Below are 13,543 nucleotides of genomic sequence, written 5' to 3'. Positions count from 1 at the left end.
GAGTTTGCGAAAGTTTAGAAATCAGAAAAACTGAAACCGGCACTTTGGTTGGTGAGTGGATTGTAACATAGCCTCCTCTGATTGGCCACAGTGATGATCAAATCAACATACATGTCTGTGATTGGCTATTGCTGAACGCTGTAAAACACGCGCTTCTCCACACGCATATGACAGTGGATGGAAGTCCCGAACCGCAAATTGAAAGGGTTTTTGTGATGGTGTTTTTTTCGCGGATCTAAGAGTTAACAGGCAGCGGTCCTGCCTATCCGTACAGCATGTGGACATGTTAAAAACTAGGCACACTGAGGTATTGGCTGGCCTGCTATATATTTTTATGTCCGACGAGAAGAATAAGACCGGTACAGTTCTTCAAAGCGCATAAAAGGATTTAGTGTGTTTTAGTTTTGTCATCTTAATTAGCTAGTTATTTAATTTATACATATTTAGTGTAGGCCTATTTATATTATTCTTTTTTTTTCATTCAGATTTTCTCTGTTCTCAGAAGCGCTGCTGATGCGTGATAATTTAAGTATATGTCAATACAGTTTTTGTTGTTGCTCTGTATGCTGCTGTTTGCACGTTAAAATAAAACATTTGCTTGTATTTTTAATATATCATCACAGATACTCGTGCATTCTATTTTTATTTTAAACTAATTTATTATTCTAATTTTATCAGTTAACGGTTAATGTTCGGATAACGAGCAGCGGTTGTCGGTCAGGAAAATTAACCGAAATGAGCATCCCTAGTAGGTGACTTTGTTTCTTCAGTCAGTGTTGTTTTTGACAACCATCTTAGATTTAGTCTTAGTCTTTTGGACTAAAATGCTTATTAGTTTTAAACAAATTTTAGTCACTTCTAGGGATGTAACGGTATCAAAACTTCACGGTACGGTAATACCTCGGTATGAATGGCACGGGATGGTATTTATTGAATCATTTACAGGAAAAACAAAACTAATGAAGAGACTCGAAAAAAGTGCCAGAAGTGTTTATTAAACAGTTTACATGAACACTGAACATATCAATGGCATACAAATTAGCCACCTATCTGTAAACTTTGAAACAGAAACTTACATTTTTCAATTTTAGTAACAAAAAAATATTAAAGCATGTAAAAAAAATCAGTTTAGCTGAATGAGTTGTCTGAATCTAGTTTTCTGCTTGAAATAAGATTTTTTTTCTTACCCCATTGGCAGATTATTTAGCTTGTTTTAAACAGAAACTCACTTAATTTTGACTTGTTTTTACTAAAAACAAGACAATAATTTTTACTTAGTCTAGAAAATCCTTCTTGATTTAAGAATTTTTAGAAATTTTGGCTGGAAACAAGACAAAATTCTAAGTAAGAAAAGCATTTTTTGCAGTGCAGTAGGCTCTCATGCCTTTCTTTCGCATTAAATCTTTATTAAAAACAATCCTTTAAAGAACTTTTCTACCTGGACAAGTGCATCTATTATGTTGTCTAGTTTATTTAAAACTGCACGCTGTTGGGTAGACATAAAAGACATATATTTGAAATACACCCATAGGTCCTCTCGCCCGTTTGCGACCACCCTGTGTGCAAACTGCCGCCATCATAGTTAATCATCTGTCTGTCTGAGTGACAACAATGTGACGTGTTGAGCACGTTGTGCGCTGCACGCCAGGTGGTGGGCGTAACCAAACAAGGACAGAATGCTAAAACGGCTTGCCATACTAGTATGGCAAAGAGTATTTAATGCTAAAATGGCTTGCCATAGCGGCAGATACTTTTTAGGTTTTAATTGGCATGCACAATAAGCAGAAATGTCATGCATTTTAAACATCTGACGGACCACCCACTAACATTTTCGTCTATTCTCGTCTCGTCAACGAAAACTCACACACGTCTCGTCATGTTTTATTCATCAAAGAGCCATTTTTATCTCGTCATCGTCTCGTTATCGTCATGAAAAAAAGTGGCGTCAACGAAATGATTTCGTCATCGTCATCGTTGACGAAAACAACACTGTCTTAAGTTGAACACAAACGAAGATGTTTAACTCAAACCGTTGCAGTCTGTTAGTCATATAATGGCAGTGAATGGGCACCAAAACTTTGAAAGTAAAAAAAAAAAAAAAAACATGCACAGACAAATCCATATTAAACCCTTTGGCTCGTGAGGATACATTGATGTCCTAAGACACAAAACAATTGATTTTTGTGAGAAACTGAACAGTATTTATATCATTTTTTACCTTTGATACACAGCCATGTCCAGCTGTCCTGAGAGTGTGCTCAGCATCTGGCGTGTTACATGTGTATGCGCTCTGGCGTAGTATACGCAATCCCTATCCCTTTAATATGTACTGTGAAATAGGGATGCTTTTTAGGATGCCATCTTTGGGTTTTGATCTGTTTTGTCATGACCCTTTTTGTCAAGTTATGTCAGCTTTTTTACAATCTAAAATGTTTGAGTCAGAAAGATTTTTTTGAGAGATTATAATTTAGCAAGGATTTTCTAAAAGGATTAGTTCACTTCTAAATTAAAATTTCCAGATTTTTACTCACCCCCATGTCATCCAAGATATTTGTCTGTCTTTCTTCAGTTAAAAAGAAATTAAGGTTTTTGAGGAAAACATTCCAGGATTTTTCTCCATATTGTGGACTTCAATGGGGATCAGCAGGTTGAAGGTCCAAATTGTAGTTTCAAGCAGCTTCAAAGGGCTCTACACAATCCCAGCCGAGGAATAAGGGTCTCATCTAGTGAAACGATTAGTTATTTAAAAAAAAAAAAAAGAAATATATACTTTTTAACAACAAATGCTTGTCTTACACTAGCTCAACCTCACGCTTTACATAGTCACATTGGAAAGGTCACGCATAACGTAGATTCAAGTACTGACGCTGTATTTACAAAACGAACATGCAAAGAAAGTCAAATGCCCTACCCTACCTTTTTTTTTAACCAAAGTACACAGATGAAAAACAAACAATGCCTGATCTTTCCAACGTGATTATGTAATGTGTGAAAATGTATACGAACATCTCGGAGCTAGTGAAAGAATATAAAAAAAGAAAGAAAAGTATATAAATTGTCAATTTTTTAGAAAATAATCAAGACCCTTGTTCCTTGGCTGGGATCGTGAAGAGCTCTTTTAAAGCTGTAATTAAAACTGCAATTTGGACCTTCATCCCATTCAAATCCTGGAATGTTTTCCTCAAAAACCTTAAGAAAGAAAAACATGAACATCTTGGATGACATGGGGGTGAGTAAATTATCAGGAAATTTTAATTCTGGAAGTAAACTAATCCTTTTAAATTGATCAAAAGTCAGAGTAAAGACACTTACATTTTAGTACTATCAAATCGAATAATCACAATTAAATAAATCAACAAACATTTGTTTACAATGTGTTATATGTGTTCTTTTGAAATGAATTTTCATCAAAGAATCTTGAAAAAAGGTGTATCATGGTTTCTGAAAAATTTAGCTTTGCCATCAAAGGAATAAATTACATTTAATAATAATATATTGAAATAAAAGCCAGTTTTTTTTTAAATTGTAATAACAATATTACTATTTTACTATATTTTTGATCAAATAAATGCAACTTTGGTGAGTTTTTTTTCTCCAAACATGAATGCTGTTATCTATTTACTTTACAATACAATCTCTAAACTAATTTAAACATTTTTAAATATATAAAAAAATTAATTAATTTTTATCCCCAAAAGTCTAAGACCACAAGAAAAAAGGATTTTATTTTTTCATTACAAATTAAATTATCGTTTGCACAATATTTTAAGTGAGAAGTCAATTTCATTTTCATTTTTTACATTTTATTTATTTTAGAGATTAAATTGTGCTTGTTTAAATGTGTATACATCCAGTATCAACATCCGATTAATTAATGCTGGATATTTAATTGTGCTTGCATTTTCACTACTTTTACATGTACCTAATCCAATGCTGACTTAAATCAAATCTGACTAAATAATTATTAATTATTAACACTCATAATATATTAGATTTTGATGGATGATTGATTAAAACGTCTCAATTTTAATATGCTAATTTAAATAATGTTTACTTAACTGTAATGTACTGTCAAACCAAAAGTTATTCAGACACCAGATATAATTTTTAATATTTTTTTACTAGTGGGTGCAGGACACTATAGTTAATTTATGTAAGTGGGGATAGCAAAATAATGTAAACTGTGACCTACTATACCCAAAATTCTTCATACAGTGGACTACCATTAAAAATTCGGGATCAAATATTAATCAGACACCATGTTTAGCTTAAGCTTTTTTCTTTAATTGCTAATGCAACCTTTTTACACCACAGACTGAACAAAATTAAGCATTGCTTAGCAATTGGTCAACAAGGTAATGTTAGTTGTGTATATACCGTCATACTAACAGTTGTCCGAATTTTTGGTTGACTGTAATCCATTACATACCTTTCTATAAAAGTTATCTGACATTGTCAAGATGAATTTGTTCTGACACAGTTTAACTCTGAGCTCTTGTCATATTTTATTACCATTTTCTAAACTGTTGAAGGTGTCTGAATGCATTTTGGTTTGACTGTATTTAACTGTATCAGGAGTTGCCAGAGAAGTGGAACAACATGAAGAAGTTGGCCTGGACAGTGAAACATGAAGTTGCTCCTCTTCATACCACAGAGGTGGCCGTTATCCGCAGGAAGTGTGTGGCCTTTGAGGTGAGCATGCTGATAGATTAATAGTGATGTAAATGTAAAATTTCTTTAAGCAAAATTAAATATTTTTAGGTTTAAAAGTCTTATAAAAGGTTTATATTGCAACTTCGGGATATATATGCTTAAAGGAGTTCACTTTCAGAACAAAAATTTACAGATAATGTACTCACCCCCTTGTCATCCAAGATGTTCATGTCTTTCTTTCTTCAGCTGAAAGAAATTATGTTTTTTGAGGAAAACATTTCAGGATTTTCTCCATATAATGGACTTCTATGGTGCTCTCGAGTTTGAACTTTAAAAATGCAGCTTCAAAGGACTCTAAATGATCCCAGCCGAGGAAGAAGGGTCTTATCTAGCGAAGCGATCAGTTATTTTCTAAAAACATTTTCAATTTTTATACTTTTTAATCTCTACACAGAGTACACACAGAGCTAGAAAAGATGAGCATTTGAGGTTAAAAAGTATATAAATTGTAAGTTTTTTTTTGTTTTTTTGAAAATAACCAATCGATTTGCTAGATAAGACCCTCCTTTCCTCGGCTGTGATTATTTAGAGCCCTTTGAAGCTGCCTTTTGAAAGTTCAAACTCGGGGGCACCATAGAAGTCCATTATATGGAGAAAAATCCTGAAATGTTTTCCTCAAAAAACATAATTTCCTTACGACTGCAGAAAGAAAGATGTGAACATCTTGGATGACAAAGGGGTGAGTACACTATCTGTACATTTTTGTTCTGAAAGTGTACTTCTCCTTTAATAGTCTTGTTTTCACTGATTCATATCTCTCCTCACAGATAAGGCTCAGTCAGTTTCGAGAGAGGTTTAAAAGAGAAGCTCCTCTTCTGTACAACACAGAGAAACCATATGCTTGCCTGGATAAAGTAAATGTTTATTTATTCTCATACAAACAAACCATCATACGACAGAATTAATTTTCATTCATTTACATACATTGACCTTTTGTTTATGCTGTGTGTGTTAGTGTCACAGGGAGATGTTGGTTTTAGAGGAAGAAAATGCAGATCTCCAGGAGTCCTGTAAGCTGTTTGAAGTGAGCAGCCCTGATACTAAGCAACTCAGGCTCTGTCAGCAAGACATTGCTGTTTTGAAACAGCTCTGGGATCTGGTGTTGTGTGCTCAGGTGGATCATCCTTTTATTCCTACAGAAAATTAAATACTTAAGCTTGAACTGTCCACTTAACCCAATGCTGTGTCCTCACAGTGCAGTGTAGTAGAATGGACAAGGACAAAATGGAGAGAGATCAATGTAGAACACATGGAGACAGAGCTGAGGAGGTTTACAAAAGTAAGAATCCTTGTATATAAATGTATATTTTTTAAAACACAGGAGTTTTTAGTGCTTGTGTGTTTCTAATATCTGACTTCATGTGTGGCCAGGAAATGCGGGTTCTTGATAAAGAGGCCCGTGTTTGGGACGCGTATGCGAGTCTGGACTGTGTGCTCAGGAATCTGTTGACTTCTCTGAGGGCTGTGACAGAGCTGCTTAACCCAGCCATGAGAGACAGACACTGGGCCCAGCTGGTCAGGACTACTGGGGTGAGACAGAGGCTGGTGGATGTGCAATGCAAATGCTAGTTATTTTAGAGAATGGAAAATATATTCACTGTACCGTATTTTATGAACTATTTCAAAAGTATAGATTAAACAACCTTATATCACTACTGGTAAAATTTTAGTTTTAAACAACATTTTTTTAAATCCATTTTATCATTTACTCAGCTTTACATTGTTCCAAAGTCAGGATTTTCTTTCTTTCATTGTGCACAACAAAATGATATAGTGATGCTGCTCTTTTACATGATGTTGAATGATGAACATCTTAAAAATGTACATTTACTTTCATTCTTACTTGTCCTTCTTTATTTTAAAAGGCAAAAAAGAAATAGAAAGTAAGTCAGAATTCCATGATATAAACTTGCACATTTTTCTCAGAATTGAAAGGTAATATCTTGAAATTGTGATTTTTTTTTTCCTCTGAATTGCAAATGCATATCTTAAAATGTTGACTTTTTTTCTCTGAATTGCAAGTTTATATCTTGAAATTGTGACTTTTTCTGCTCAGAATTGCAAGTTTATGTCTCAAAATTGTGACCTTTTTCTTTGAATTATGAAATTATATCTTGAAATTATGACTTTTTTTCTCAGAATTACAAGTTTATATCTCAGAATTGACTTTTTTCCCCTCAGAATTGAGTTTATATCTTAAAATATGACTTTTTTTTTTAGAATTGTGAGTTTATATCTTGAAATTGTGACTTTTTTCCCTCAGAATTGAGTTTATATCTTAAAATATGACTTTTTCTCAGAATTACCAGTTTCTATCTCAAAATTGTGACTTTTTTCCCCAGAATTGCTCAAAATTGTGACTTTTTTTTTTTTAGAATTGTGACTTTTTTTCTCAGAATTGTGGGTTTATATCTCAAAATTGTGACTTTTTCTCTCAGAGTTGCAAGTTTATGTCTCAAAATTGTGACCTTTTTCTTGGAGTTATGAGATTATATCTTGAAATTATGACTTTTTTTCTCAGAATTACAAGTTTATATCTCAGAATTGACTTTTTTCCCCTCAGAATTGAGTTTATATCTTAAAATATGACTTTTTCAGAATTGTGAGTTTATATCTTGAAATTGTGACTTTTTTTCCCTCAGAATTGAGTTTATATCTTAAAATATGACTTTTTCTCAGAATTACCAGTTTATACCTCAAAATTGTGACTTTTTTTTCCCAGAATTGCGAGTTTATACCTCAAAATTGTGACTTTTTTTTCTCATAATTGCGACTTTTTTCTCAGAATTACGAGTTTATATCTCGAAATTGTGACTTTTTTCCTCAGAATTGTGGGTTTATATCTCAAAATTAACTTTTTTTTTTCTCAGAATTGCTCATTTATATCTCAGAATTGTGACTTTTTTTTTCTCAGAATTGTAAGTTTATTTCTTAAAATTGACGTTTTTTTCTCAGAATTGTGAATTTATATCTCCAAATTGTGACTTTTTTGCTCAGAATTGCGAGTTCATATCTCACAATTCTGAGAAAAAAGTCAGAATTGCGCAAAAAAAGTCTGAAATTGTGAGAAAAGACAAAATTACGAGGTTATATCTTAAAATTGACTTTTTTCTCAGAATTGTTTATTTCTTGAAATTGTGACTTTTCTCAGAATTGCGAGTTTATATCTCAAAATGTACTTTTTTTTCTCAGAATTACGAGTTTCTATCTCAAAATTGTCTTATTTCTCATAATTGCGAGTTTATATCTCGAAATTGTGACTTTATAACATGCAATTGCAAGTTTATATCTCACCATTCTGAGAAAAAAAAATTGCATGAAAAGTCAGAATTGTGAAATATAAACTCTGAAAAAAGCCTGAAATTGCGAGATATATACTCGCATTTGCGAGAAAAAAGTCAGAATTGTAATAATATTTTTATTTTTTACTCAGTTATCATCAAAAAAAGCTTTTTTATATATGATGCTAAATTTCTTTGACCACAACACCTACTCACTTGTGTTTGCTCTTCAGAAATTTGAACATTATTTTAGTGATGTTTAATTTTTTTCTGGAAAACTACCAAAATAAAATAATAATAATAATAATAATTCATACTATTATTTATTTATTTATTTACAATACAACACATGAGGGCCAGTAAAAGATGACAAATACTATTTGTTTAATCAGGTTTTACTCGCGTCCAATATTAATTTTCACGTTTTCTATACCATTCTCTTAGGTTAATTTCACTTTAACTGAAGAAACAACTCTTGAGGATTTACTGGCTTTGGAGCTGCACCGATATGAAGATGTGGTGCACAGTACAGTTGGGAGAGCAGTCAAAGAGATGTCCACTGAGAAGGTACAGTCACTAACTGTACAGTATCTTTATCACAAGACTCTTTACTGTGATACATTTCTGGAAATAAGCGTAATGATTTATTCATTTATTTCAAAGGTTTTGACTGAAATTAGCCAGATGTGGGCGCGGATGGAATTTTCTTATGAAGAGCATTACCGCACCGCTACACCAATGCTCAAATGCAGTGATGAACTCATAGAGAGTCTGGAGAACAGTCAGGTATAAACATTTTTTAAATGTTCCTCAGTGAAAAAAAAACTAAACATAAATGTTAGACTGATAGCATGTTCACTTTGCTTATCAGAAAATGTTAACAAGCTGTTGCCTGGCAAAATAAGCTTGGTGTGGCCAGGGTCTTTATCTCGTTCTCTAAGACCGTCCCACTATGCCGAGAGAACGATCTTTCATTGTCAGCCGCCTGTATTCACACGTCAGATTTATAGAGACCACACATCGCTGGCTTTGTTATCACGCTGTATGTGTAGGGGCCAAAATCTAGCCAAACACATCAGTGTTGACAATAAGTCTGCCGTCTGTGCGAAACCGGCCCCCTTACACCCACATGTCTGAAAACATTACAGACAACAGAAGGGGACTAACACAACATGGACACAAAAACAACATGAGCACATCGCGCTGAGTTCACCAAAACTCAAATACTTTTTCATATTACTTTTTGCAACTAGAGCAAAAAGTAGTGTTATTTTACTGTTATTTTCATGTTTTAAAGGATTAGTTCACTTCCACATTAAAAATTTCCTGATAATTTACTCACCCCCCTGTCATCCAAGATGTTCATGTCTTTCTTTCTTTCTTCAGTCAAACTGTTCTACAGGATTCCAACTGAGGAATAAAGGTCTTATCTAGTGAAACGATCAGTCATTAATTCAAATGTAGACTTTTTAACCACAAACGCTGTGTACTTTGGTTCAAAAAGGTAGGGTAGGGTGAAAAACTCCATCTCATTTTCTCCTCTAACTTCAAAATCATCTGACATTGTTGTTTTATCTTCTTATGATTTGCAAGCTGATATCTCAAAGTTTACTTTATTCAAATTTATATCTTGAAATTGTTTATACAGTATATCAAAATTAACTTTTTTTTCTCAGAATTACAAGTTTATATCTCGATATTGTGACTTTTTTCCTCAGAATTGCAAGTTTATAGAGAGGGTGCTTGGGTTTATATCCCAAAATTGTGATTTTTTTTTTCTCAGAATTGTGTGTTTATATCTTAAAACTGTGACCTTTTTTCTCAGAATTGCGAGTTTATACCTCAAAATTGTGACTCTTTTTCCTCAGAATTGCAAGTTTATACCTCAAAATTGTGACTCTTTTTCCTCAGAATTGCAAGTTTATACCTCAAAATTGTGACTCTTTTTCCTCAGAATTGCGAGTTTATACCTCAAAATTGTGACTTTTTTTTCAAAGTTGTGCGTTGATCTTGAAATTGTGACTTTTTCTCAGAATTGCCAGTTTATATCTCGAAATTGACTTTTTGCTCAAAATTACGAGTTTATACAGTATCTCAAAGTTGACTTTTTTCTCAGAATTGCAAATTTATACTGTATCTGAAAATTGTGACATTTTTCTCAGAAAAAGTAGTGTTATTTTACTGTTATTTTCATGTTTTAAAGGATTAGCTCACATCCACATTAAAAAGTTCCTGATAATTTACTCACCCCCATGTCATCCAAGATGTTCATGTCTTTCTTTCTTTCTTCAGTCAAAGGGTTCTACACGATTCAAGCTGGGGAATAAAGGTCTTATCTAGTGAAACGATCAGTCATTAATTCAAATGTAGACCACAATTTTAACCACAAATGCTGTGTACTTTGGTTCAAAAAGATAGGGTAGGGTGAAAAACTCCATCTTATTTTCTCCTCTAACTTCAAAATCATCTGACATTGTTGTTTTACCTTCTTATGATTTGCAAGCTGATATCTCAAAATTTACTTTATTCAAATTTATATCTTGAAATTGTTTATACAGTATATCAAAATTTACTTTTTTTTCCAGAATTGCAAGTTTATATCTCGAAATTGTGACATTTTTCCTCAGAATTGCACGTTTATATCTCAAAATCGTGACATTTTTTTCTCAGAATTGTGCATTTATATCTTAAAACTGTGACTTTTTTCCTCAGAATTGCACGTTTATATCTCAAAATTGTGACTTTTTTTTCTCAGAATTGTGCGTTTATATCTTAAAACTGACCTTTTTTCTCAGAATTGCGAGTTTATACCTCAAAATTGGGACTTTTTTTTCAAAGTTGTGCGTTGATCTTGAAATTGTGACTTTTTCTCAGAATTGCCAGTTTATATCTCGAAATTGACTTTTTGCTCAAAATTACGAGTTTATACAGTATCTCAAAGTTGACTTTTTTCTCAGAATTGCAAATTTATACTGTATCTGAAAATTGTGACATTTTTCTCAGAAAAAGTAGTGTTATTTTACTGTTATTTTCATGTTTTAAAGGATTAGCTCACATCCACATTAAAAAGTTCCTGATAATTTACTCACCCCCATGTCATCCAAGATGTTCATGTCTTTCTTTCTTTCTTCAGTCAAAGGGTTCTACACGATTCAAGCTGGGGAATAAAGGTCTTATCTAGTGAAACGATCAGTCATTAATTCAAATGTAGACCACAATTTTAACCACAAATGCTGTGTACTTTGGTTCAAAAAGATAGGGTAGGGTGAAAAACTCCATCTTATTTTCTCCTCTAACTTCAAAATCATCTGACATTGTTGTTTTATCTTCTTATGATTTGCAAGCTGATATCTCAAAATTTACTTTATTCAAATTTATATCTTGAAATTGTTTATACAGTATATCAAAATTTACTTTTTTTTCAGAATTGCAAGTTTATATCTCGAAATTGTGACTTTTTTCCTCAGAATTGCACGTTTATATCTCAAAATTGTGACATTTTTTTCTCAGAATTGTGCGTTTATATCTTAAAACTGTGACCTTTTTTCTCAGAATTGCGAGTTTATACCTCAAAATTGTGACTCTTTTTTCAAAGTTGTGCGTTTATCTTGAAATTGTGACTTTTTCTCAGAATTGCCAGTTTATATCTCGAAATTGACTTTTTGCTCAAAATTACGAGTTTATACAGTATCTCAAAGTTGACTTTTTTCTCAGAATTGCAAATTTATACTGTATCTGAAAATTGTGACATTTTTCTCAGAAAAAGTAGTGTTATTTTACTGTTATTTTCATGTTTTAAAGGATTAGCTCACATCCACATTAAAAATTTCCTGATAATTTACTCACCCCCATGTCATCCAAGATGTTCATGTCTTTCTTTCTTTCTTCAGTCAAAGGGTTCTACACGATTCAAGCTGGGGAATAAAGGTCTTATCTAGTGAAACGATCAGTCATTAATTCAAATGTAGACCACAATTTTAACCACAAATGCTGTGTACTTTGGTTCAAAAAGATAGGGTAGGGTGAAAAACTCCATCTTATTTTCTCCTCTAACTTCAAAATCATCAAACATTGTTGTTTTTCCCTTCTTTTAAAGAGCGTTTGACTTCAATCTATGCGCATTTTTTACAAGATGATCATTTGAAGTTAAAAAGTATATACGTTTTTATTTTTTTAGAAAATGACTGAACGTTTCGTTAGATAAGACCCTTATTCCTCGGCTGGGATTGTGTAGAGCCCTTTGAAGTGCATTGATGTCCACTATAAGGATAAAACTCCTGGAATGTTTTCCTCAAAAACCTTTATTTCATTTCCACTGAAGAAAGAAAGACATGGCCAATTTAGGTTTATAGATCATAAATGATAACTTTAAGAAACTGTGAAAGAAACTGTTCAACCTGGTGGCTACTGACTCTGTTTATGCATCTCTCTCAGGTGCAGCTGCAAGTGTTGCTGCACAGTAAGCAGGCGGCGTTCTTCCATGGGCAGGTGTTGGAGCTACAGGCCCAGCTGACTCGAGCTGACTCCGTGCTGTTGCTGTGGCTGGAGGTGCAGAGGACTTGGGCTCACCTGGAGAGCATCTTCATGGGCTCCGAAGACATTCTCCACCAACTACCGGAGGAGGCACATCAGTTCAGCTCCATTGACTCTGACTTTAAGGTATGCTTAAATTCATCTTATATGCATTGAGTGCTGCATGCAGAGTTTAAGGTTAAAGCACATGATTTCTGTAAATGATTGTTCAACTTAGAATAGATTCTGAAGCATTAGTATTAGCGATGCACCGAAATGAAAATTCTTGGCCGAAGACGAACAAAATTACACAGTGGGACGAAGGCCGATTACCGTACACATTTTTCACCCATGTATTTTGCCAGTTTTTTTCACCATTGAATAAATTAAATAGCCAATATCTGCCTTTTACAGTTTTGTCTTGCTTTTCAAAGAAAAAAAATCAATTACAAAACAACAATTTAAAAATATTTATTTAACACTGATACTTTTTAACATTCTAGTAGACATTATAGTCTACCAACAAAGCACAATTTAACTTAAAATTAATAAGTTAGTAAAACAATATTCTTTGGCCATTTTAAGACCCCCTTCTTGAATCAGGCATGTGTTTTTAATGTACAAATAAATGCAGCCTTGCTGAGCAAAGGAGAATGTTATAATAAATGTATTAATAGAGCTGTTGTAATGATTGCTATCATTATTTTTGTGTTATTTGTTATTGTAGAAAATAGAATGTATTTGTTTTTACAGAACAACAGTAAAATTACAACACTAACATTTATGAATTTTGACTTTTATTTTGGCGGAAACCCACAAGAAGCCCTCAGTACTACTTTTTGCTGACAGCAGCAGATTTATGAATGATTCTCATCACAAAGATTTTCCTTGAGCTTTGGACTTTGAACCCTGGCTAAGGAGCTTGTGCAGTGCTGTCAGAATAAAGTCAATTTGTGCGTATATTAGACAACATAACGTTTATTTACTAATGGTTTAAGGTCATTTCATGATTTCAGTCATCATACAGTAATCAACAA

General features: G+C 33.1%; 2 protein-coding genes across 2 annotated transcripts in view; one reads left to right on the top strand and one right to left on the bottom strand.

Annotated features, from left to right (window-relative positions):
* LOC141342353 (dynein axonemal heavy chain 11-like) overlaps positions 1–13,543 on the bottom strand; it is a 260,969-nt gene that overhangs the window by 88,024 nt on the left and 159,402 nt on the right. The window lies entirely within an intron of this gene.
* LOC141342412 (dynein axonemal heavy chain 11-like) overlaps positions 1–13,543 on the top strand; it is a 98,677-nt gene that overhangs the window by 16,934 nt on the left and 68,200 nt on the right. Inside the window, exons 20-27 of the mRNA XM_073846857.1 lie at positions 4,576–4,692; positions 5,481–5,567; positions 5,669–5,827; positions 5,909–5,992; positions 6,085–6,243; positions 8,439–8,561; positions 8,658–8,780; positions 12,429–12,653. Coding sequence (XP_073702958.1) covers positions 4,576–4,692; positions 5,481–5,567; positions 5,669–5,827; positions 5,909–5,992; positions 6,085–6,243; positions 8,439–8,561; positions 8,658–8,780; positions 12,429–12,653 — 1,077 coding nt within the window. The remainder of the gene's footprint in view (positions 1–4,575; positions 4,693–5,480; positions 5,568–5,668; positions 5,828–5,908; positions 5,993–6,084; positions 6,244–8,438; positions 8,562–8,657; positions 8,781–12,428; positions 12,654–13,543) is intronic.

The sequence above is a fragment of the Garra rufa genome, chromosome 9 (genome assembly GCF_049309525.1).
Source record: "Garra rufa chromosome 9, GarRuf1.0, whole genome shotgun sequence".
In the NCBI taxonomy this organism is placed as follows: Eukaryota; Metazoa; Chordata; class Actinopteri; order Cypriniformes; family Cyprinidae; genus Garra; species Garra rufa.
The sequence above is the reverse complement of the archived record's forward strand: the minus strand, read 5'-3'. Positions and strand labels throughout refer to the sequence as shown.